This window comes from Tamandua tetradactyla, chromosome 24 (assembly GCF_023851605.1).
Source record: "Tamandua tetradactyla isolate mTamTet1 chromosome 24, mTamTet1.pri, whole genome shotgun sequence".
NCBI classification, from domain to species: domain Eukaryota; kingdom Metazoa; phylum Chordata; class Mammalia; order Pilosa; family Myrmecophagidae; genus Tamandua; species Tamandua tetradactyla.
In genome coordinates, this window is record NC_135350.1 from 40,374,339 (window position 1) to 40,402,213 (window position 27,875).

The 27,875-nt window shown below is 34.6% G+C and overlaps 1 protein-coding gene and 1 pseudogene across 13 annotated transcripts in view; one reads left to right on the plus strand and one right to left on the minus strand.

Annotated features, from left to right (window-relative positions):
* Window positions 1-27,875, minus strand: part of PTPN13 (protein tyrosine phosphatase non-receptor type 13) — a 240,692-nt gene that overhangs the window by 115,276 nt on the left and 97,541 nt on the right. For all 13 annotated transcript variants that reach the window (XM_077142915.1, XM_077142916.1, XM_077142920.1 and 10 more), the window contains exons 4-6: window positions 26,084-26,149; window positions 20,825-21,010; window positions 7,744-7,831 (exon numbers count right to left, since the gene is read on the minus strand). In XM_077142915.1, coding sequence (XP_076999030.1) covers window positions 7,744-7,831; window positions 20,825-21,010; window positions 26,084-26,149 — 340 coding nt within the window. The remainder of the gene's footprint in view (window positions 1-7,743; window positions 7,832-20,824; window positions 21,011-26,083; window positions 26,150-27,875) is intronic.
* LOC143668528 (RNA-binding protein 48 pseudogene) lies at window positions 13,116-13,656 on the plus strand (annotated as a pseudogene).

A 27,875-nucleotide genomic window follows, 5' to 3' on the forward strand; every position in this document is an offset into this window, starting at 1 on the left:
AACTTATGTAGATAGTTGGTTGAACAACTTAAGTACATGGACCCTTGGGTAGGACATGAGATTTTGTTGGTTTGTCCAGAGTGATGCCCCAGTGAATCCCAGAGTGATTTGATCAGTGAGTGGAAAAGTATTTGCAAAGTCCCCTTTGGGGAATGGTGAGAACAGGGGAAAATTCAACCTCCCCAAGTTGAATTCTTGATATTCTCACAAGCAGTGTGGACAAACAAAACTATAGGCTGAGCCCCCAGTCTTGGGGTTTGTTCATATGAAACTTAACCCCACAAAGGATAGGTCAAGCCTACTTAAAATTAGGCCTAAGAGTCACCCCCAAAAGAACCTCTTTTGTTGCTCAGATGTGGCCTCTCTCTCTCCAGCCAGCACAACAAGCAAACTCACCACCCTCCTCCTGTCTATGTGGGACATGACTCCCAGGAGTGTGGATCTTCCTGGCAACATGGGACAGATGGTGTGTATGTACTTGAGACTCAGCACTGAGGGACTGAGAAAAACTCTAGAATGAGCTGAGACCCAGCATCAAGGGATTGAGAAAACCTTCTTGACCTAAAGGGGGAAGAGTGCAATGAGACAAAGTGTCAATGGCTGAGAGATTCCAAACACAGTTGAGAGGTTATCCAGGAGGTTACTCTTACGTATTAAGTAGTTATCACCTTGTTATCCAAGATGTAACGGAGAGGCTGGAGGGAACTGCCTGAAAATGTAGAGCTGTGTTCCAGTAGCCATGTTTCATGATGATGACTGAATAATGATATTGCTTTCACAATGTGACTGTGTGATTGTGAAAACCTTGTGTCTGATGCTCCTTTTATCTACATTGTCAACAGACGAGTAGAACATATGGAATAGGAATAAATAATAGGGGGAACAAATGTTAAAATAAATTTAGTTTGAAATGCTAGTGATCAATGAAAGGGAGGGGTAAGGGGTATATTATATAAAAATTTTCTTTTCTGTTTTCATTTTTTTGTTGTCTTTTTATTTCTTTTTCTGCATTGATGCAAATGTTCTAAGAAACTATCATGATGGTGAATATGCAACTATGTGATGATATTGTGAATTACTGATTATATATGTAGAACGGAATGAGCATGTTAAGAATGTTTGTTTCTTTTTGTAATTTTTTTAATTAATAAAAAATTTTAAAAATTTGCACTAATCGTTCACTCTATTTTTATAAAATATACCAAATTTAACTAAGACTCACTTTGCTCTGTCACTGTATGTTCAAAAATTGCATTGTAAGAGCTAATTTAAAATGTCATGATTATTACTTTATTATTATTACTATTATTTGAATCGTTTTTAAGGTTGCTTGGGGGTCACACATCTCTCTTCTTATTGATGGACTTAAATGGGGAATAAGGGAAATAAAAGATTTAAAGGTGATACCCATATTTCGCTTTTGAGCAATTGCTTGAATAATGATGCCGCTTACTACAATGGGAAAGACTGGAGAAGAATGGACAGCTCTGAAAGTGGGAAGCAAAATATCAGTTTAAAGAATTTTCAATTTGAAGTGGTTCTAAGATATCCTAGAAGAAATTCCAATTATATAAGGCCAGAGCTCCCAGATGAGGTCTATGAGACACAGAAGTGATCTTAACCATGACTCAAAATAATCTTTTATAAGTAATACTTATGAAATTTTAAATTAGCACTTACAATATGATTTTTTTAACATATATGACAGAGATGGTAAAATAGAAAGAGGACTTGGGAAAGGAAGAAAGGGAGGTAGTTGATATTTCTGAGGAACTCTGTAAATACAAAGTTGAGGATGGTGTGAAACAAGCTTCAAGATGGTGTGTGTGTACTTGTCAAAAGTGGTCCAAAGTGAAATTATCAAAGCTATGAGCCACAAAGGCAGACAATAGAGAAACCGAGTATGGGCGACCTTTTAGAGGAAAGAGGAAGGAGGTGGTAGGAAAGAGATGTTTTGAGCTAAGTGGTTTCTCCAGTGGATCTATTAATCTAAGACTTCTTTTTATTTGCTCTTTAGAGGGAAAAGATGACACACATTTTATAGGTACATGGTAGACAGGTGGATTTCAGTTGGTACAACATGTAAGTCTTAAATTCGATATTTCCAAAAATGACTGCATTTTGTCATGTTAATGATCTTCACTGTCTTTCAAGGTCACAACTGGATATGTAATTGCCTAATTAACACTTCACAGGTTGATAAAGAACTTATCTTCTGCAAAAAATGAATTTCTTTATGTAAAATAAAACAGTAGGTGATTTTTTACATTTATCTTCAGTACCTTAATTAATTCTATAAAAATGCTCTGCATCAGGGCGGGCCACGGTGGCTCAGCAGGTAAGAGTGCTTGCCTGCCATGCCCGAGGACCCGGGTTTGATTCCCTGTACCTGCCCATGTAAAAAAAAAAGAAGCTCTTTCTCCTTTTAGCTACTATATCAACAGAAGAGTAGGACATATGGAATAAAAATAAATAATAGGGGGAACAAATGTTAAAATAATTCAGCTTGAAATAGTGGTAAATGAAAGTGAGAGGTAAGGGGTATGGTACGTATAGTTTTTTTTTTCTCTATTATCATTTTATTTCTTTTTCTGCTGTCTTTTCATTTCTTTTGCTAAATTGATGCAAATGTACTAAGAAATGATGAATATGCAACTATGTGATGATTTAAGAATTACTGATTGTATATGTAGAATGGAATGATATTTAAATGTTTTGTTTGTTAATTTTTTTTAATTAATAAAAAAAGTTTAAAAAAAATGCTCCGCATCAACCAAATATTTTTTATAATTCAGTTCTGACAACTACAAATGCTACTAAATAATGATAAAACAGCATAGTTGCTTTATGTTGCTAAAATATTAGAGAAAAATATTTCATTAATCTTGAAACGTAAAATGATACTTCAAATATAGAATCGGCCATACAAACGAGAACAGAGCTCTAGACTCATATTTATTTGATGCTTAAGTTTATTACACCAGTAAAAATCACATACTGTTTTTAATACCACTGACACTTAATAATTGCATTTGAGACTAGATAAAATACAATTCCTTCAACTGCTTCCTAAAAGTCTTTCTAAACATATGTCCTGGATGTTAAAACTGTTTTATCTAACAGACAATAAACAGTATTGAAGTCATTGATAAATTACAGCTAATACCTGTGCTCACTACCTACTAAGATTACAGAAAACCAAGCTAATGTTATTTCTGAAAGCAAAGATGTTGGAGCTACTCTACAACAATTTCAAAAGGAAACCATCTTCAATTTTTTTCCCATCTTGGCAGTTTGTCACTCCTTCCACTATACTCACAGAGCAGCACCCTGGACTTCTGTTAGAACACTTGTTTACTGAATTAAAATTACCATTATATATCTCACACATTCCTCCTACTCGCCTATCCACCCACCCCACAAACTGGAGAAATAATATAAAGGAACAAGTTTTACTTGTTTTTATATTTCTAGTTCCTGATAAATAGATTCCCAAGCAATACTTGTGGAACAGATTGAACAAATAACTTTTAGAAACCTCTTAGGCCAATCTAGATAGTATAATCTACCAGAAAGATTAATGTCAATAGAACTGTGTTTGTATTCTTGCTTTACAATTCAATCCATGAGCTTGGACAAGCTACTTTATTTCCTTATTTTTCACTTTCTTTATCTACAAAATGGGTAAAATTTTTGTAGATTTTTCTGTATGGGTAGAACTAACCCATATGAAGCACTATGAGCTCTTCTGAATATTGCATACAAATCTAAATTTTGCCTTCCTTTTCTGTTTCTGCTTTATTTTCCTCAGCTTATAACCAAGAACTGAAGGGAAATTTAAAAGTTATTTTGTGAGGAAATCATAAAACCAGAGAACAAAAAATCTCCCACAAAATTTTAGATTTTATAATAAAAATATCACATAGCTCATGTGGTAGCTATAGTTGAGTTTTCATCTCTTGGGGAGGCTGAGTCTGAGTTTAGAGAGGGTTTACAGACATTAGATTACATATGATTGTAAGTATCCAAATTTACAATGGAACCATAAATGTTTTCCTTTTGGAAAATGCACTAACTTACTAAAAAACAGATGGGGAACAATAAATATACTTTGAAGAGCCACGAATATGAGATTTAAAGAACACAGAAGCCTTTTTAATAGAGTATGTCCCATTTATTTCACTTAAATGGGGAAAGAAAACTTCCTTGTAAATATGTTTTAACTAAATCGGTTATATATGATTAACATTATTCTTCATTTGATATCATTATTTACCTTTCCCTCTCACATAAACTCTGAAATTCACAGCATCTCTTAGAAATTAACTTCAAAATGACATTTCAGTATTTTAAAAGGCTTCCTGATTACCCATCTGTTCTTGCAACGGTGCTGAAGTACATAAAAAAAAGAAACATGATATCATCAATACACTAAACTTCTGAAGCGCTATCATGCTGATCTGCCTGTGGTGTAGGATTCCACCCTGAGGTTGGCAGGAAATGTCTGATTTCTTTCTGCTAAGTGAAGCCATTTTATCAAGCTGAACAGTGTTAGGTAACAAAGCGGGGCAGATGGCCCACTACTTTCAGCCTTAGCTTATATGACAGATCTTAAAGGTGAGGTATGAGGAGAGATCTTTAAGGTCATTTACTCAGATAAAAATTTTATTTTTTAAGTTTTAGTTGAACAACCAAATCATGTAGATATGAGGCATAAATGATCCCTAAATTCGCTCACTTTTCAAAAGAAGTATTCTTTTAATCTAATTCTGTATATCATTGACCATCTTGACATTTTCTTTATTGAAGACTGAGGTCACGATCTTAATAAACTACTTATTTTCCAATGGAGAGATAGGAGTATTAGACAATAAAATCAATCGACATTCTATGTAAGGATTTCTCTGTTAATGTTTTTAAGTCACAGTCATCTTTGATTATCTGCATCTGGGTAGCCAATTAGTCATAAGAATTCTAAAGAGTAGACAATGATACTAATCTTTGTTAATATAAAAACAAATATAAGGTTGCTCCATTAATACTTTGGTTTAAAACTTATGTTTTTATTGCTATAATAAGAAAAGTCTAAAAATATGACCATGATGGTGAGCTATAATTTCTTTTTCTTTTGCACCCAATTTAACATTTCAAATAGATTATATAAATAAATAAATCAGAGTCTCACATATTTCTTTATGGAACAAGTGAATAATTAGATTACAAATATATCATAATATTATATTACAAAGCCTAATATTTCTATAAAACTTTTTTCATAGTCATCAACAACTATTCATTCAACACTTAAACAAAAACTAATGGGCAAATATAAGTCTTAATACAGTAGATTTTCCCTATTCCTGGCATCTACATGACCACAAAGCTTAACTTTGTATATGTCTTTTATTAAAATATACTTATATATGTACATATGTGTTTATATATGTAAATGACAAGTAGATAACTGCTATTCACAGTAAGCTGTAGATAATCTATGCTATAAGAGTAAAGATAAAAATCTTAAAAATTACTATATTCTATAGAATAAGTATATATTAAAGCCCAATCTCTAAAATACTGTAATAATTAATGTCTGTAACAAAAATCTCTGAATCAGGCGGGCCATGCTGGCTCAGCAGGCAGAGTTCTCGCCTGCCATGCTGGAGACCCAGGTTCGATTTCCGGTTCCTGCCCATGTAAAAAAACAAAAAAACCTCTGCATCATCAAAAGTAATATAATGTAAACTATATGTTAATATTTGACAGTGTCTAAACATTGGTTTAATATGGCAGGACAATCTTTTTTTCTATAGACCCATGATGAATGGGGATAGAATATATGCATATATGAAGTGACATTCCTATTTTTAGAGAAAACATAAACTTCTTTAAAAATTAATAATAGATAATATAACATTATATTTAATAAATCAACAAGGTAACAAGCAAACGTTAATTCCATATCTTGGCCATGTCATGATAGCAGGAGATGGGGATTTGTGGGGAGGAAGGAAAGGGAGAAGGAAAAAGGAGGAAGGCGCTGAAATTAGAAAGAAATGAGAAAAATGGAATTTGGTTCTTTTAAATTTAAGATTTCTTTGTAAATTGTTTGATGTCTCTTAAAAGAGATTCTTTCAGTTTGCTACTGACATTTCTCTATAATTTTCTATTATTCAATTCTAAAACAGGAGACTGACTAAAAATTTGATTATTAAATTGCTGCCATTCTTACCACCAAGGTTCATACTGTATCACGTCTCCCACCCAAGTGTAGCTATAAAATAAAGGGAACAAATTTTCACCTACAAGAAGGTGTGATATATACATGAAGACATAAATATGGTAAGGAAACACTTGCAAGAAAGAGTTCAAAAAAAGACTTCTTTAATCCCAAGATATCATTGTAAAAATGAAAATGGATAAAGTCTCTATCTTGTGTTCTTTTGACCCCCATATAAAATAACATTATATATGATCTAACTGGCTAGGTATATACCTGATCCAACCAGAAAAAAATTTATTATATTGTTGATATGAAAGCTAAAAATCATTTTCAGATAATCTTTATTTACAATAATTAAAACAGAAGCACCAAAGCAGACACTTGGCTAACTACCTGTACCATTCCATAATCATTCCTTTAGAAATGATTTTACTACTTTTCCTAGACTTCTCAAGACAAGCAGTCCACTTGCTTAGGGCAAGTTTTTCTTTCTCAAATATGAGGGATCTGAATTCTGCAAAACCATTTAATTCAAACAATCATACATCTGTATTTAGTTTTCACAATGAATATTTCCCAAAGTTTCAAATAAGACAGATGTGCTCTGATTATCTAATAAGAACACTTTAACATTTTAATCTATTTTATTAGGCTATATCAATTAGAAAATTTTATTATAAATCATGTAAATAATCTTTACATTTACTTCTCTTAGCTCCAAGATCTAAGACAATAGAATATCTCATCCACAAATTGTTCAGATTACATAATTCAACATTGCTTGATGAGAAATAAGAGAACAAAGACAGGGCAGGCCACGGTGGCTCAGCAGGCAAGAATGCTTGCCTGCCTGCCATTCCAGAGGACCCAGGTTCAATTCCTGGTGCCTGCCCATGTAAAAAAAAAAAGAGAGAGAACAAAGATAATCAGCAAAATTTAAAGTTCATTTCATTAATTTCTTTAAAAAAATTCATAAAAGGACACATAATTATTTAATGCTACTGGTAGCTGGCAAAAATATTATTCACCATCAATTTCTATTTACTGGGTATTATATAACCTTGATAACTCCAAATATGAAACTTGTTGGTCATGAAATCAATTTAGTGGGCTGTGACGAGCATTAAAAAAAAGAATAGAAAACATCAAAATGCAGTAAGGACAGTACTGTTTTCTGAAACTTTTGCCTCAGTCATATATGTTCCTAAACATATATATGTGTTATCTGGTCATAATGTAAAATATTTGTTAAAATATAAAAGCCACGACAAAGTAAATAAAAGATGATGTTATAATAAAAATACTAGAAAAGGATGTATTTTCCAGTGGTAGCCTGATTATATTAATAAAGTTTCCTGTATAAGTTTAATGGGTTTATTTATTGAAGTAACTAGTATCTGTTTCCTGCTTTTACTTTGTTGGCACAATTATCAGATTTCCAAGCCATTTAAGTGTTATAAGGAAGCAAAAGGATAAGGTTGAAGTCAAAACTTAGAAATTTCTTATTAATATTCTTTTACCTGTTGGCAATCCTTTTCCTCTCAGTCGGTCTCGAATAGCCTGGTTTCGATCAAGCTTTTGCTCACTGTTACAGGAAAGCTGATCCGTCTGTAATCAAAAATCAAGTTGACAAAAGGATCTCACTTCTGTTTTCATGGTAACTGTCTACAGAGTGCACTCATTACACAATTTTTGGAGGGGACTGCATTAAGTAATGAGTTAGATTCCATGTTCTATTGTTAATTTGTACTCATTGCATAAGATACATGTAGCTCCATTTGGGTCAGTTCATCTTCAGGAAATAAAATGGAAGAAACAGTCACCAAAATGTAATCCACAAACTAAAGCACAAATCTGCCAGATTAAAATAGTTAAAAATAATTCCACTTGAGGGCAGGCCATGGTGGCTCAGTAGGCAGAGCCACCGTGCCAGAGCCTGCCATGCCAGAGACCCCGGGTTTGATTCCTGGTGCCTGCCCATGCAAAATAATAATAATAAGAAGAATTCCACTCAAAAACAGTAAATGTAATGTGTTATTTTTTTCCAACTGATAACTATTTTCATATCGAGTTAAATTATAAGTTAAAAGCACATTAATTCAAGGTATAGCAAGTTTTCTCTTGATGGTAACCATGCATTTAGGGTATTAAGATCTTCTCTACAAATAATTTTCTAGATTTTACATATCAGAAATTACTTTTGAGAAATGTTAACTCTTTAAACTAAGTGGAAATACTGAAGGATACCAAATTGAAATCAATGCTTCTTAGAGCCTCTTTTATAGTGAAATATTATATAAAGTAGATACATAAAGTTATATATAATATAATAAATTGAAGGGTACATAGTTGAAATAAAGCCTATCAAATTTGTCCAAACTCCACAATTCATGGGATAAAAATTTAACAGGGCACTGGGTTTACTCAGATGACCAATTAAGAGGAAAGACTTCAATAAATGAATGCACAGTAAGAGAATGGTGAAAGGAAATTCCTTATATCTGGCACCAAGAGCATACATATATTTGCCTATTTACATACATATAAACACATATTTTAATTTTTCTCTATTATTAGGCTAAAACCTGCTTGAGTCTAGGTTAAAAATTCATACCTAAGGTAGTTTATTCAAGGCTCTAGCATTAGGTAAATATTTCTGAAATATTATCATTCAAGTTGAACAAATGATATTCTTTCAGATTGTAGTACATTGTCAGTGAGTCAAGAGATACAGAATATCCTGCATTTAAGGGACTCTACACTGAAGCTGCTACTAATAACAGTTGTCATTTATTTAGCAGTTACTAATTGCCAGGCATTACCTTAAGTGCTTTAACAACCTGATGTGGTAGATATTCTCATCCACATATTACAGATAAAGGGAGAAATACCAAGATGACGTCTTCTAAGCACCTTAAAACAGCTCATCACTACTGAAATTATTACTGCTTAGTAAAATGGGTAGATGGCATGTACTATTGTTCCTATTTTATGAATAATCAAAATTGATATCAGAAATGTTATAATATCAAATCACTGGAAGAACCAGGACAAGTAACTTGGCCTGATGAATTTTATTCAAAGCCTATTAATTTTAAGTGATTAGGAATTATGGCCACTTAGGATGAACTTCACAATGTCAACTCATTCTATCAGCCACTGAGACAATGGCTGAGTCAGAGACCCAAGTCTGTCATTTACCATGTGTGTGACCATGAGCACATGAGTGAGTTCTGCTGAGCCTCAGTTTCACTGTCTCTAGATAAAAATAAAAGTCAATCTCTTTTCTTTTTCAGATAGCAAAGTTCTTAGATTCTAAGTATTTAACACTAATATAGATACCATTTGATCAGCTGTCCAAATTATGAATGTTCTCAAAATATCAAGTAGAAAATTCTTACAAATACCTGCACTGCGATAGTAATGACCTGATTTCAGGAAAATATGAAGATACAAATAATTTTATAATTAACATATGGAAATCTTAGCCACCTAAAATGATTATCTTAGTTAGCTTATTCATAGGTGTATTAAAAAATATATGTCTAAGTAATCATCATAAAACCTGTTTGTACAATATGTTTCATAAATCAATTTAAAATTAAAGGAAAAAATCTATAGATACAGATACCAGAGTTTCTTGAATTCTAAATATTAAACACTATTTTAAGTACCATTTGATTAACTATCAAACTTGGTGCGGTCTCAAAATATCAAATAAAAAGTTATTACAAATATCAACTTTGCTATAGTAGGGAGCTATGTTACTAGATATTTTCAAATTTTTGATTTCAGGAATTTCTTTTATCTACTATTACTGTAACTGCCTACAGATTTTTTAAACAGTTTTTTCTGTTGTAAAATTAACATATATATATAAAGAAAAAAAAAACAGTAATTTTCAAATTATTGAAATCTGAAAGAACACTTCAACAAGTGCTATAGAACAGTTCTCAGAGTTGTAATGGGCTACCATGCCCTCATCTCAGATTTTTCCTTCTAGTTGCTCCAAAACACTGGCAGCTTTATCAGAGTCATAATAATGAAATCATGCATATCTGTCCTTTTGTGTCTGACTTATTTCACTCAGCATTATGTCCTCAAGGTTCATCCATGTTGTTTTAACCTGGAGTTGTTATGATGACGAAAAAATATGATCATGCATATAAGTCACGTAGCATGATACCTGGTACAAACTAAACACTTTTAAAATGGTAGCTATTGGAATTACTCCTGTACCATGATGTCCAAGGGACCAGGAAGAGTCATGGAAAGGTGGTGGGAGCATTATTAGACTCAGTAAAAATTTGACTTTGTATAGGCAGGCTCTCTATATTCTGATTCGAAGAAGAGCCTATTCTTCTCTCCCAAAAACAACCCCGCAGCATACCCGTACCAGACTGATCACTATTCCCAAACGTACCCAGCTCCTGCCCATTTCACTGCATTTATCTAAGCTTACCTCCCTCTGCCTAGAATTATGCTTTCTATGTTACCTACAAGATCTAGTTCAAAGTGCTACGTTTAATGAAGTTGTAACTTACATACGTTTCCCTCAAACTTTCAAAGATTAAAAAAAATTTTACCATGTTACTTGTCATAGCCGTCTTTGCATTTCACAATTAAACAAATGCTTAAAACACCTCAGGTAAGTACTCCTAGAAGGTTGATAAAATATTTTATTGAATTTTATATCTCTTACATTATCTAGCAGTTCCCATGAAGTACGCTATCAAAAAAATCTGTTGATATAAACTGAACAAAAGTTTTAAAAGGGATGGAGATCTTTTATCTAAATATAGGACAATTATTGGACAGATAATAGAATTTCATGGAGGAATATTCTTCATAGAAAGAAAGAGGGGAAAAAATAGTTGCAGCAATTTCACTATAGGTGAAAATCAGCAGACAGCACAAAAGTTTTAAAGGAGGTGTAGTATAATAGAAAGATTCCTAGACTTATAGGAAACATAAGTCCCATAAACTGTTTAGGTCTCAATTCCCTCATTTATAAAATGAAGGAGTTAGTATAGATCAACACTTTCTAAAAAGGAATTTTTGGGGGGAGGGTGCATGGTCCGAGAATCAACCTGGGTCTCCCTCATAAAAGGTGAGCCTTCTACCACTGAACCACCCAAAAAGAATTTTATAGAACATTATTATGAGAAGATATGTGAAAAAAGACCTTTGGGGTCAAATAGGCTCAGGAAATGTTTCATCTAAATACCTATCTGTTTTGAAGCTTAGTAATATAGACTAAATACTCTGAGAATTTCTGCAATGGAAAAATATATTTAATTTTCTTCAAGTAGTTTTTCCCCAAGATTATTTGTTTACAGTAGAAATTTTTTAACAAAAAAATTTGAAAATATGTGGGGAACTATATTTGAATAGAGGACTTTCATAGATATTTAATAGCACTACTTTTATTCAAAAATCACATGCATAACCATAAACAAATCAAGTAAACCTGAAGTTTCTAGTTAAGGAAAGAAAATGGGCCTACAAGAATCCTATTCACTCAGACTCTACTACCTAATTTCTACTCTACCACACAACAGCAAAGGCTCCATGGGTTTGTCTTCTAGACAAACTATTTGTCTAGAAGATCTCTGGAACTTGTTTCTCAACAACTGGCAAAGTGCATATACTACTGTCAGCCATATAACATCCTGATTAAGACAGGATATTAAATCCCGGTGTGGGGGGAATTAAGAGGAAGCGAGCAAAAATATAGTACAAAAAGTAGCAAATTTACAGCCCACACGAAGAAGAATCACTTAGAAACCATAACCCTAAAGGCTAAGTAAGGGGTAGAGTTTAGACCCAGATCAGATATCAAAACCTAGGGAATATTCAAACCAGGATAAACAATAGAAAATAGCTTAAGAAATGCAGAGCAGAGATGGGACTATTAGATATAGAGTTTGTTACTCTTGGAATTCTTAATATCCAAGACAAGAGAATATGGGTGACTCTAGGTTTTGAGACAACCTGTCAAGGATACAAACATGTATCCCTACATATCAGGTGTCAGTGTGCAAAGAAGGTTAAGACGGGTTCGGGCAATAGTGAAGGGATCCACTAAATGAGTGGTCCAGAGGTATCAAGCAAGTCAAATGCATATAAATATTTCCAAAACCCATTTTGCACGTCAAAGACTTTTCCCGTAGGTGTCCACAAGAGATAGAACCACTTGCTAAAAGCTCCTTAGAACAAAATTTAAGAAAGGAGGCAAAAAGAGACATTTCCAGCTCTACCAAGCTATGATTCTAAGATATTTTCAGGAAAAAGAAATTATAAAAAAACACATAATGGGATAAAGCTGACCAGATAGCATCAAGTAGAGAGAAACATGGGGGCTCATTTGCCCACCACATGAAGAGGGTGGTATGCAACGTGTGGGCCAAGTTTTGGGAGGGGAGACAGCTTCACACGGTGACAAGGTATATCTAATCAATTTGGAATCTCGGTACTTAATAATAAAGGAGTTCCTGCAGTAGGAGCAATGAAGGAATTAGTTGAACGATTTGCTTTAAATGATGTAACTGAACAGTATAATGCTCTAGATGAATACCCAGCAGAAGAATTCATATAAGTTTATCTTATTGTCTTATCTTATATAAGTATTATCTTAACTTAACTTATTAAGTTTCTGAATTTACAAAGTGCAAGGACAGCCAGGAGAAAAATAGATGAAGAGTTTCTTTGGTGGATTGCTTTATGTCTGCTATGCTTCAGAATTTGAGACAAATGAAGAAACTAGAAAAAAATTATGAGAAAGGCTTACATAGAGAGAACTACTAAAAATAAAGACTATTACATGACAAAGAAAGAAACTGGTCACAGAACCATAAAGACACAAAAGATTTTAGATGACTTCCACTCGGATATGTTTGAATTTTGTGCAGCTGCTTTGGACACTTCTACTGGGAACTCTAATCCCTGTCTTCTTTATTCCTGTGAATTGCTTTATGTTATTTCTCCTAAAAACGTACATGTTCATCAGGAAAGCATGCGAACACAGTACCACATGCCACTCAAGATGGTAGAAACCGCAACTCTTTGCAGAAAATACAAATGAAAAGTTTAAAAAAATCATTAACCTGCCCTGATGCACAAAAGGTCATTACATCTTCAGAGGCAACTGACAGATGTATGCCTAAGGCAATCCAGCTGCAAGAGTGGAAAAGTGGGGAAAGTGATGGTAGACTTGGGAATTTTATGGAAAGAAGCACCAGTAATAGTGAGGTTTTGACTGGGCCTCTATTACCAGATACATGTCAAGTGGACAGGCATGATGACTCATTGAATACAACGCCAAATTTAATTCAGAATAAACTTAAAAAGATAATTTCTTCTGTGCCAAAGCCTTCAAAGGACAACCTGAAGATGTGCATAAAGGTCATCCACTAAAACAAAGAAGAATATAGACTGCCTGCAGTACATTAAGATTTATTTTTTTATTTTTAGTCTGTCATTTTAATTCTTGAAGAGATTTACTGCTGCTATTTTTTAATTCACGTTTTCTTTGTAATTTCATTCAAGCTATTTGTCTAATATAGTACTATCTTTTAAAATGATAGTTTACCATTCCTTATTACAGATGTTATTATTTCGATCCATATCTTAAAATTGCAGAAACTGTCTCTGTCATATAACATCACATTTCATATTACAATAACTATATGTAAACTAATTGAATCAAATATAGAAACTTTACAGTGCAAATAATTGAGACAACCAGAAAAAAAAAAGACAACACTCATAAAATCTAGGAGACTAAGTTATTGCAATGGGCTTAGAAACATGAAATATTGTTTCAAGTTTAAAATTAACATTAGTACAAGTCAGTTGTGCCCTCTCTCTCTAAACCAACTTGGCAGGCGAACTCACTGCCCCTCTTTGTGCGGCATGATTCTCGAGGATGAGCCGGGACCCGGCATCACAGAATTGAGAAAGCCTTCTTGACCAAAAGGGGGGAGAGAGAAATGAGACAAAATAAAGTCTCATAAAGAATAACCTGGACCTTGCGCCCCCGCTGCCTCGGTGTCCCCCAGCTCCAGTGCCGCTCCTAGGACAGCGTTGCCGTCGCCTGGCCCTGTCCGCCGCCTGCGCGGCGCCCCGGATGGTGCTTCCCCCCCGGACCGAACCTCACACTTGGATGTTATTAAAATCACTATAGACTTCCGGAGAAGATGGCGGCTTAGTAAGACGCGTGGATCTTAATTCCTCCTCCAGAACAGCTAGGAGAGTAGAAACGATACAGAACAGCTCCCGGAGCCACGACAGCGATCAAAAAGACAGCATACCCCATCCTGGAACGGCTGAATGGCTGAGAGAAACCACTCCGGTGAGATCGCCGAGGGGCGTGGGCTTCCCGGGCACGGTGGCAAGCAGCCGGAGTCCCTCCCTTTCTCCTTCCCGGGCCAGCTGGCAGAATTGGGCAGGCAGTCCCCTCAAGCCGCGGCGCCTGGTGCCCCCACCACGCGCGGCCCCCTGGACCAACTGAGAGAATTGGATTGGAAATCCCCAGGCCATGGAGAATGGTGACCGGGGACGTCCCTTTCAAACACGTGACTCCCCGGTCTGGCTGGGAATGGTGCACTCTCCCGGGCCGCGGCGGCCAGCGCCCTCCCGCCACGCTTGGTGCCCCGGGTCAACTAGGAAATTCGGATGGGCGCTCTCACGGGCTGTGGCGGGCGGCGACGCTCCCCGCATTCGGACCCGCGGGCCAGATGGCACTCTTCCAAGCCGCTTCGGCTGGCGAACCTCCCCCACAGCGAGAGTTTTCCAAAGTTAAAGGACCCACAGTACCTTTTACTGGTGGGACCCGCAGACAAACGTGTGCCACGAGCGCCACCTACTGGGCAGGATAAGAAAAACAGAACACAGAGATTTCACAGAAAAGTCTTTCAACCTGTTGGGTCCAACACCCAGGGAAATCTGACTAAATGTCCAGATGCCAGCAGAAGATAACGGATCACGCTCAGAAAATTGAAAATATGGCAGAGTCAAAGGAACAAACCAATAGTTCAACTGAGACACAGGAGCTGAGACAACTAATGCTGAATATACGAACAGAAATGGAAAACCTTTTCAAAAACAAAATTGATAAATTGAGGGAGGACATGAAGAAGACATGGGCTGAACAAAAACAAGAAATAGAAAAACTGAAAAAACAAATCACAGAACTTATGGAAGTGAAAGATAAAGTAGAAAAGATGGAAAAAACAATGGATACCTACAATGACAGATTTAAAGAGACAGAAGATAGAATCAGTGATTTGGAGGATGGAACATCTGAATTCCAAAAAGAAACAGAAACTATAGGGAAAAGAATGGAAAAATTTGAACAGGGTATCAGGGAACTCAAGGACAATATGAACCGCACAAATATACGTGTTGTGGGTGTCCCAGAAGGAGAAGAGAAGGGAAAAGGAGGAGAAAAACTAATGGAAGAAATTATCACTGAAAATTTCCCAACTCTTATGAAAGACCTAAAATTACAGATCCAAGAAGTGCAGCGCACCCCAAAGAGATCAGACCCAAATAGGCGTTCTCCAAGACACTTACTAGTTAGAATGTCAGAGGTCAAAGAGAAAGAGAGGATCTTGAAAGCAGCGAGAGAGAAGCAATCCATCACACACAAGGGAAACCCAATAAGACTATGTGTAGATTTCTCAGCAGAAACCATGGAAGCTAGAAGACAGTGGGATGATATATTTAAGTTACTAAAAGAGAAAAACTGCCAATCAAGACTCCTATATCCAGCAAAATTGTCCTTCAAAAATGAGGGAGAAATTAAAACATTTTCAGACAAAAAGTCACCGAGAGAATTTCTGACCAAGAGACCAGCTCTGCAAGAAATACTACAGGGAGCACTAGAGTCAGATACAAAAAGACAGAAGAGAGAGGTATGGAGAAGAGTGTAGAAAGAAGCAAAGTCAGATATGATATATATAATACAAAAGGCAAAATGTTAGAGGAAAATATTATCCAAACAGTAATAACACTAAATGTTAATGGACTGAATTCCCCAATCAAAAGACATAGACGGGCAGAATGGATTAAAAAACAGGATCCTTCCATATGCTGTCTACAGGAAACACATCTTAGACCCAAAGATAAACATAGGTTGAAAGTGAAAGGTTGGGAAAAGATATTTCATGCAAATAACAATCAGAAAAGAGCAGGAGTAGCTATACTAATATCCAACAAATTAGACTTCAAATGTAAAACAGTTAAAAGAGACAAAGAAGGACACTATCTACTAATAAAAGGAACAATTAAACAAAAAGACATAACAATCATAAATATTTACGCACCGAACCAGAATGCCCCAAAATACGTGAGGAATACACTGCAAACACTGAAAAGGGAAATAGACACATATACCATAATAGTTGGAGACTTCAATTCACCACTCTCATCAATGGACAGAACAACTAGACAGAGGATCGATAAAGAAATAGAGAATCTGAATATTACTATAAAGGAGCTAGACTTAACAGACATTTATAGGACATTATATCCCACAACAGCAGGATACCCCCTTTTCTCAAGTGCTCATGGATCATTCTCAAAGATAGACCATATGCTGGGTCACAAAGCAAGTCTTAACAAATTTAAAAAGATTGAAATCATACACAACACTTTCTCGGATCATAAAGGAATGAAGTTGGAAATCAATAATAGGCAGAGTGCCAGAAAATTCACAAATACGTGGAGGCTCAACAACACACTCTTAAACAATGAGTGGGTCAAAGAAGAAATTGCTAGAGAAATTAGTAAATACCTCCAGGCGAATGAAAACGAAAACACAACATATCAAAACCTATGGGATGCAGCAAAGGCAGTGCTAAGAGGGAAATTTATTGCCCTAAATGCCTATATCAGAAAAGAAGAAAAGGCAAAAATGCAGGAATTAACTGTCCACTTGGAAGAATTGGAGAAAGAACAGTAAACTAATCCCAACGCAAGCAAAAGGAAAGAAATAACAAAGATTAGAGAAGAAATAAATGAAATTGAAAACATGAAAACAATAGAGAAAATCAGTAAGACCAGAAGTTGGTTCTATGAGAAAATCAACAAGATTGATGGGCCCTTAGCAAGACTGACAAAAAGAAGAAGAGAGAGGATGCAAATAAATAAGATCAGAAATGGAAGAGGAGACATAACTACTGACCTCACAGAAATAAAGGAGGTAATAACAGGATACTATGAACAACTTTACGCTAATAAATACAACAATTTAGATGAAATGGACAAGTTCCTAGAAAGGCATGAACAACCAGCTTTGACTCAAGAAGAAATAGATGACCTCAACAAATCAATCACAAGTAAAGAATCTGAATTAGTCATTCAAAAGCTTCCTAAAAAGAAAAGTCCAGGACCAGACGGCTTCACATGTGAATTCTATCAAACATTCCTGAAAGAATTAGTACCAACTCTCCTCAAACTCTTCAAAAAAATCGAAGTGGAGGGAAAACTACCTAATTCATTCTATGAAGCCAACATCACCTTCATACCAAAACCAGGCAAAGATATTACAAGAAAAGAAAACTACAGGCCGATCTCTCTCATGAATATAGATGCAAAAATCCTCAATAAAATTCTAGCAAATCATATCCAACAACACATTAAAAGAATTATACATCATGACCAAGTAGGATTCATCCCAGGTATGCAAGGATGGTTCAACATAAGAAAATCAATTAATGTAATACACCATATCAACAAATCAAAGCAGAAAAATCACATGATCATCTCAATTGAGGCAGAGAAGGGATTTGACAAGATTCAACATCCTTTCCTGTTGAAGACACTTCAAAAGATAGGAATACAAGGGAACTTTCTTAAAATGATAGAGGGAATATATGAAAAACCCACAGCTAATATCATCCTCAATGGGGAAAAATGGAAAACTTTCCCCCTAAGATCAGGAACAAGACAAGGATGTCCACTATCACCACTATTATTCAACATTGTGTTGGAGGTTCTAGCCAGAGCAATTAGACAAGAAAAAGAAATACAAGGCATCAAAATTGGAAAGGAAGAAGTAAAACTATCACTGTTTGCAGACGATATGATACTATACGTCGAAAACCCGGAAAAATCCACAACAAAACTACTAGAGCTAATAAATGAGTACAGCAAAGTAGCAGGTTACAAGATCAACATTCAAAAATCTGCAGCATTTCTATACACTAGTAATGAACAAACTGAGGGGGAAATCAAGAAACGAATCCCATTTACAATTGCAACTAAAAGAATAAAATACCTAGGAATAAATTTAACTAAAGAGACAAAAAACCTATATAAAGAAAACTACAAAAAACTGTTAAAAGAAATCACAGAAGACCTAAATAGATGGAAGGGCATACCGTGTTCATGTATTGGAAGACTAAATATAGTTAAGATGTCAATCCTACCTAAATTGATTTACAGAGTCAATGCAATACCAATCAAAATCCCAACAACTTATTTTTCAGAAATAGAAAAACCAATAAGCAAATTTATCTGGAAGGGCAGGGTGCCCCGAACTGCTAAAAACATCCTGAGGGTAAAAAACGAAGCTGGAGGTCTCGCGCTGCCTGACTTTAAGGCATATTATGAAGCCACAGTGGTCAAAACAGCATGGTATTGGCATAAAGATAGATATATCGACCAATGGAATCGAATAGAGTGCTCAGATATAGACCCTCTCATCTATGGACATTTGATCTTTGATAAGGCAGTCAAGCCAACTCACCTGGGACAGAACAGTCTCTTCAATAAATGGTGCCTAGAGAACTGGATATCCATATGCAAAAGAATGAAAGAAGACCTATATCTCACATCCTATACAAAAGTTAACTCAAAATGGATCAAAGATCTAAACATTAGGTCTAAGATCATAAAACAGTTAGAGGAAAATGTTGGGAGATATCTTATGAAACTTACAATTGGAGGCGGTTTTATGAACCTTAAACCTAAAGCAAGAACACTGAAGAAGGAAATAAATAAATGGGAGCTCCTCAAAATTAAACACTTTTGTGCATCAAAGAACTTCATCAGGAAAGTAGAAAGATAGCCTACACAATGGGAGACAATATTTGGAAATGACATATCAGATAAAGGTCTAGTATCCAGAATTTATAAAGAGATTGTTCAACTCAACAACAAAAAGACAGCCAACCCAATTACAAAATGGGAAAAAGACTTGAACAGACACCTCTCAGAAGAGGAAATACGAATGGCCAAAAGGCACATGAAGAGATGCTCAATGTCCCTGGCCATTAGAGAAATGCAAATCAAAACCACAATGAGATATCATCTCACACCCACCAGAATGGCCATTATCAACAAAACAGAAAATGACAAGTGCTGGAGAGGATGTGGAGAAAGAGGCACACTTATCCACTGTTGGTGGGAATGTCAAACGGTGCAACCACTGTGGAAGGCAGTTTGGCGGTTCCTCAAAAAGCTGAATATAGAATTGCCATATGACCCAGCAATACCATTGCTGGGTATCTACTCAAAGGACTTAAGGGCAAAGACACAAACGGACATTTGCACACCAATGTTTATAGCAGCGTTATTTACAATTGCAAAGAGATGGAAACAGCCAAAATGTCCATCAACAGACGAGTAGGTAAACAAACTGTGGTATATACATACGATGGAATATTATGCAGCTTTAAGACAGGATAAACTTATGAAGCATGTAATAACATGGATGGACCTAGAGAACATTATGCTGAGTGAGTCTAGCCAAAAACTAAAGGACAAATACTGTATGGTCCCACTGATGTGAACTGACATTCCAGAATAAACTTGGAATATGTCATTGGTAACAGAGTTCAGCAGGAGTTAGAAACAGGGTAAGATAATGGGTAATTGGAGCTGAAGGGATACAGACTGTGCAACAGAACTAGATACAAAAACTCAAAAATGGACAGCACAATAATACCTAATTGTAAAGTAATCATGTTAAAACACTGAATGAAGCTGCATCTGAGCTATAGGTTTTTTTTTTTTTACTATTATTATTACTTTTATTTTTTTCTCTATATTAACATTCTATATCTGTTTCTGTTGTGTTGCTACAGTTCTTCTAAACCGATGCAAATGTACTAAACGATGATCATGCATCTATGTGATGATGTTAAGAATTACTGATTGCATATGTAGAACAGTATGATTTCTAAATGTTGTGTTAATTTCTTTTTTTTCCGTTAATTAATAAAAAAAAAAAAAAAAAGAATAACCTGGAGGTTATTCTTATGCATTATTTAGATATCTCTTTTTAGTATATGGTATTTTAGAGCGGCTAGAGAGAAGTACCTGAAACTGCTGAATTGTGTTCCAATAGTCTCGATTCTTGAAGACAACTGTATAACTATATAGCTTTTACAATGTGACTGTGATTGTGAAAACCTTGTGTCCGATTCTCCTTTTATATAAATAAACATTGGTACAAGGAATTCAATATCCCATTCTGCGTCTTCATTGAGAAAATGATACCTATGATATATCTTTAAATTAAGAAAAAATTTTGTGATATGCTACGTGAATTTTAAAATATGACTATATTTACCAATTAGAACTGCAGCTTACCCCAGAAAGATTTCCCAGAACAAGTTTAACCAACTGTTTCACGTAGGAGAACGAAGGTGCACAACTGGAGTTCCTAATGTGGGCACTGCAAGCATCCAGGACAGTCCGCACAGAAACCCGGGCGTAAATAACATCCTCACACATTCCAAGCAAAATGCTGTTGAGATGATCTCCAAGCTTGATAGGCTGAATACAAAGAAAGGAAAGCCATGTTGATAAATGTGAGTAAAATAAATCTTATCCAGCACTAGACAAGCCAGGCATCATAGTGTAACAACATCAAAGTTACTTAAATACTGGGAGGAATGAAGTTCTTAGATAGCAGCATATATATTTTACTTTTTTGCATTCCAAAAATTTTATTAGCTGAAGATAGTTAATGTAAGTCTCCCATGATAGTATCACAGAAAAAAAATTTTTCTTTGTATAATAAAGAAATGGAATTTTTTTGATTTTCCAAATATTTCTATTAATAGTTAATACATATCATTTTTAAATGAACAGTCAACTAATAGTTGATAAAATGAAATACATTAATATGTATCAAATTAAATCCTCATGACAACCTACAGGAAATTTCAAATATTGTGATATTACAATGACTTAAGATTATTTAAATATGTCCTCATTACACTGGTGAAACAAACAAGCTAGTATATTAGATTTTTTAAAATTAGAAAACATAATTTATGGAATATTATATCCAAATGGCCAATAAACATATGAAAAGGTGATAAATATTATTCACTAAGGAAATGCAAATTAAAGCCACAACAAGAAGTCACTATATACTCAACAGTATGCTTAACAACATACCAACAACCAGAACTCTCACCATGATTAAATTGGTACAGTCTCTTTGGTATTTGGGAGTATCTACCAAAGCTAAACATGTGCCTTTACCTAACACCTTGCCACTTCTCACTCATTTGAGTATAATTTTATCTTTCGTCTTGGCTTATATGTAGTGGCCTTTAAGAAACCTCTGTTAACTCTCCAAGCCTGCATTAGAAGCCCCAACTCTGTTTTTCCGCACCACCCTCCATTTTTTCCCAAATAGGATTCATCACATTGCATTGTAATTGACTAATTAGTCACCTATATCCTCCAAAAGACTCTATAGGCATGGACCATTATATTCCTTATGTCCATATTTATATTTAAGGAACCAAAATAAAGCAGAAAAAGAAAATATACAGTATTTTTTTTCATGATGTAAAGTGAGACCAATTCAAGTTCAAGAATATCATTCACCTTTTATGCATCTTAAGGTCTTTGGGTTAAAGTAAAAACCTCAAATGCTTCCTTCTTAAATTTAATTTTTAAAAAATCTCCCTTGTTTATTTTAGTTTTTGACTTCTGAATGTATGAAATAAAATCTGATTTTATAAGTTAGATATTTGCTTTGATGAAATATGCCTCTTTTTTTCCATTATCAACGATTATTTTTTACTGTGCTTATATTAGGTCTCCAAGAATCAAAATTATAAGGAGAACAAAGGTTAAAATAAATTGAGTAGATTAAAATACTAGTGGTTAATCAGAGGGTGGGGTAATGGGTATGGTATGTATTAGTTTTGTCTTTTTTCTTTCTTTTGCTGGAGTGGTGCAAATGTTCAAAAAAATGAGCTTGGTGATGAATACAAACTATGTGATGATATTGTGAGCCACTGTTTGTACACTATGTACAGAATGTTTGTATGTCAATGGGAGACAATATCTGGAAACGACATATCAGATAAAGGTCTAGTATCCAGAATTTATAAAGAGATTGTTCAACTCAACAACAGAAAGACAGCCAACCCAATTACAAAATGGGCAAAAGACTTGAACCAATACTTCTCAGAAGAGGAAATACAAATGGCCAAAAGGAACATTAAGAGACACTCAACTTCCCTGGCTATTAGAGAAATGCAAATCAAAACCACAATGAGGTATCATCTCACACCCACCAGAATGCCATTATCAATAAAATAGAAAATGATAAGTGTTGGAGATGATGCAGAGATAGAGGCACACTTATCCACTGTTGGTGGGAATGTCAAATAGTACAACCGCTGTAGAAGGTAGTTCGGCGGTTCCTCAAAAAGCAAAATATAGAATTGCCATATGACCTGACAATACCATTGCTAGGTATCTACTCAGAAGACATGAGGGCAAGGACACAAATGGACATTTGCAGATCAATGTTTATAGCAGCATTGTTTACAATTGCGAAGAGATGGAAACAGCCAAAATGTCCATCAACAGACGAGTGGCTAAACAAACTGTGGTATATACATACGACGGAATATTATGCAGCTTTAAGACAGAATAAAGTTATGAAGTATGTAACAACATGAATGGACCTTAAGGACATTATGCCGAGTGAGATTAGCCGGAGACAGAAGGACAAATACTGTATGGTCTCACTGATATGAACTGATATTAGTGAATACACTTGGAGAATTTCGTTGGTAACAGAGACTATCAGGAAGTAGAAACAGGGTAAGATATTGGGTAATTGGAGTTGAAGGGATACAGATTGTACAACAGGACTGAAGTTTAAAAATTCAGAAATGGACAGCACAATACTACCTAACTGTAATACAATTATGCTAAAACACTGAATGAAGCTGAATGTGAGAATGATAGAGGGAGGAGGGCTGGGGGCACAAATGAAATCACAAAGAAAGATAGGTGATAAAGATTGAGATGGTATAATCTAGGAATGCCTAGAATATATAATGATAGTGACGAAATGTACAAATTTAAAAAATGTTTTTGCAAGAGGAAGAACAAAGGAATGTCATTACTGCGGGGTGCTGAAAACAGATGTTAATTAATATTTTAAAGTTTCAACTTATGTGTGAGACTAAAGCAAAAAGTGTTTATTTGGTACAAAATTTGTATTTTGACTAGTGTATTTCCTCATACACCCTATGTACATAGCTTGATTGAACACCATAAATACTTGGAACCTTGGGTAGGACATGAGGTTTTGCTGGTTTGTCCAGAGTGATGCCCCAATGAACCCCAGAGTGATTTGAACAATGAGTGGAAAAGTATTTGCAAAGTCCCCTTTGGGGAACAATGGAAACAGGGAGAAATTCAACTACCCCAAGTTGAATACTTGATATTCTCACAAGCAGTGGGGACAACCAAAGCTATAGGCTGAGCACCCAGTCTTGGGGTTTGTTCATATGAAACTAAACCCCACAAAGGATAGGTCAAGTCTACTAAAAATTTAGGCCTAAGAGTCACCCCCAAGAGAGACTCTTTTGTTGCTGAGATGCGGCCTCTCTCTTCAGCCAACACAACAAGCAAACTCACCACCCTCCCCCTGCCTATGTGGGACATGACTCCCAGGAGTGTGGACCTTCCTGGCAACGTGGGACAGAAATACTAAAACGAGCTGAGACTCAGCATCAAGGGATTGAGAAAACCTTCCTGACCAAAATGGGAAAGAGCAAAATGAGACAAAATAAAGTGTCAATGGCTGAGAGATTTCAGAGTTGAGAGGTTATCCTGCAGGTTATTCTTATGCATTAAGTAGATACCACTTTGTTAGTCAAGATGTAATGCAGAGGCTGGAAAGAACTGCCTGAAAATGTAGAGCTGTGTTCCGGTAGCCATGTTTCTTGATGATGACTGAATAATGATACAGTTTTCACAATGTGACTGTGTGATTGTGAAAACCTTGGGTCTGATGCTCCTTTTATCTACCTTGTCAACAGATGAGTAGAACATATGGAATAAGAATAAATAATAGGGGGAACAAATGTTAAAATAAATTCAGTTCAAAATGCTAGTGATCAATGAAAGGGAGGCGTAAGGGGTATGGTATGTATAATCTTTTTTTTCTGTTTTCGTTTTATATCTTTTTCTGTTGTCTTTTTATTTTTCTGAATTGATGCAAATGTTCTAAGAAATGATGAATATGCAACTAAGTGATATTGTGAATTACTGATTATATATGAGAACAGAATGATCAAAATAAGAATGTTTGCATTTGTTTGGTGTTTTTTTTGGTATATAAAAAATATATACAAAAAAATTTTAAAAATTAAAAATAAAAAAATTATTTGTTATTGTAAAATATAAAAAAAGAATGCTTGTATGTTTGTTTGTTAAGGTTTTACAATAAAAATATTTAAAACAAAGAAAAAAATCAAAATTATTTTAGAAGAGTAAATGCAACAAACTTTTTTTTATTAGAAAAGTTGAGTGTTTACATAAAAGTCATGGATAAAATATAGAATTCCCACATACTACCCATTATTAACACCTTGCATCAGTATGATAAATTTGTTACAATTCATGAAAGAACATTTTTATAATTGTACTATTAGCTACAGCCCATAGTTAACAATAGGGTCCACTGTTTTATACAGTCCTTTGCTGTTGCTGTAGTTCTTTTAAAATTTTATTCTAGTAACATGCATGCAACCTAAAATTTCTCCTTTTAACCACATTCAGAACTCACATATATAATTTGGTGCTGTTAATTACATTCATAATGTAGTGTGACCATCAGCACCAACCATTATCAAAACTTTAAAATCAACCCAAATAGAAACTCTATATAATTTAAGCATTAATTCTCTATTCCCCACCCCCACCCCAACTCCTGGTAACGTACATTCTACTTCCTGACTCTATCAGTTTACTTATTCTAGTTATGTCATGTCAGGGAGATCATACAATGTTTGTCCTTTGTGTCTGACTTTAAATGCAACAACTTTTAATAAAGACTAGAAGCAGATCAAAGGTCAATTTAATACCTGCTGCAGGGGTTAATAATGCAAAATTGTAAAGTGATAAAGAAAAAAATTATGAAGTTTCATAATACTGTATTCTGACACATAAGTAGAGCTACTATTTCTACAGTTTCTGCACCAATATCTATTTCAGTACAAGAACATGTTATCAAGACCATTTACAACACCTCTTACCAGACATTAAATCAAAGTATACTCCATTTTTCTGGCTCTACTTTTTTAAGAGGAGAACTACATCTGACAGACTGAGTTGTTGAAGCCTGGGTACTTATTGCTATAGTTCTAAGACTATTTCAAAAAGAATTTATTTAGCATTTTATCGTTAGTTCATTCTGAAAGTATATCATCTATAAAAATAATAAGCACAGAAACTCTGGTGTAACTGGCAGCATGAACACAAATACATGGAAGAGCTTTTCTAAAACTGTAAAATTGTACAAAAGTAAACACTATATATAAAAAAAGTAAACACTATAACAAATGTAAAAATGTGACTTACTTGGCTCTGAGGTACTTCATGATCAGCTCCCCAATACAATGTCATTCCAAGTGAATAAATATGAATCTAGGAATAGAAATTTTTAAAGATCACTTTACAGTAAAATAAAATAGCAAATTTAGCAATTACTAGGCATTCATAATTTTTTACTCCAAAGGAAGGATAACACAATTTGAGAATGTCATTTTATATTTTGCATAAAAGCATGTGAAAATGTAAAACAGAAAATAAGACTTAAAATTATTAGAAAAGACTTTTTTCCCTCTTATCCTTGCCTCTCCATCCATTTCTCAAGTTCACCTTCTATGAATATTTTCATTAGTTTTTATTTATTCTAAAATTCTTGAAACAAATTCAAGAAAATAGGAATATATATTCTTATTTCTCTTTTCTTTTACAGAAGGTAAGAAACTTTAAAAATCATTTAGTTCCTTGCATTTTTTAACTAAATATTAGAGATATTTCAATATCAATGCTCAGAGATCTTCTCATCCTTTCAACTGTTGCATAGCGTTCCTCTGTGTAACATTGTTTATTTAATAATTAATGTTATTAATGGACAATCAGGTTGTTTACAGCCTTTTGCCATTATACCTAATGTTTCAACGAACTGCACTGTGAACTGTCATTTTGTACATGCAGGTATTTCTCTGGGATTATGGAAGAAAGAGTAAATCATCTGTAGTTCTGAAACATTTTATCAGATTTTCCCTATAGAGAAGCTGTACCATCTTGCATTTTAACCGGCAAATGTGAGAGTTTTTTGCACCAGCCTTGCTTTTGGATTTTTGGTCAACTGAAAAGTGAGAAACAATCTCATTGCAGTTTGATTTTAGCATTTCTCTTACTATGAATGTATGGAGCTGAGTACTTTTCACATGCTTAAGAGCTATTTGTATTTCTTCTCTGTGAACTGTTTGTCTTTGACCTTAGGAATATTTTAACTAAGACTAAATAAGTATTAATATTAAAACAATATGTCCATTTTTTAGAGCCTTCTTGACTAAAAGGGGGGAGAGAAATGAAGCAAAATAAACATTCAGTGGCTGAGAGATTTCAAAGAGTTGACAGGTCATTCTGGAGGTTATTCTCATACATTATATAGATATACCTTTTTAGCTTTTAGTGAATTAGAATAGCTAGAAGGAAATACCTGAAACTGTTGAATAGCATTCCAGTAACTTTGATTCTTAAAAGACAATTGTATAAATATATAGTCTTTATAGTGAGACCATGTGATTGTGAAAACTTTGTGGCTGACATTCTTTCCATCCAGTGTATGGACAAAATGAGTGAAAAAATAAAAAAAGGACCAAAAAAAAAAAGACAAATAAATAAAAAAATAGGGAGGGATAATGTTTTGGGTGTTCTTTGGGGGAGGGGGTGGATACCGTTTTAAGTGTTCTTTTCTACTTTTATTTTCATTTTTGGAGTAATGAAAATGTTCAAAAATTGATTATGGTGATGAATGCACAACTATATGATGATACTGTGAACCACTGATTATATACTTTGGATGATTATATGGTATGTGAATATATCTTAATAAAATTGCTTTTTTAAAAAATCCAACACTTAAACATGTCCACTGTTAATAGTTTTGTATAGTCTTCCATTTATATAATTCTTTTAAAGTATAGTGTTATTATTATACTAAATGCTCCACTTCATTTTCTAATTCTATTATATTGTGACCAGCAAACATGGTCAATATGACATGAATTGTATTTAGTCTTATTTTGTAGCATTCTTTCTGTCTTTCTTTCTTCCTTATCTATCTTCCCCTCCTTTT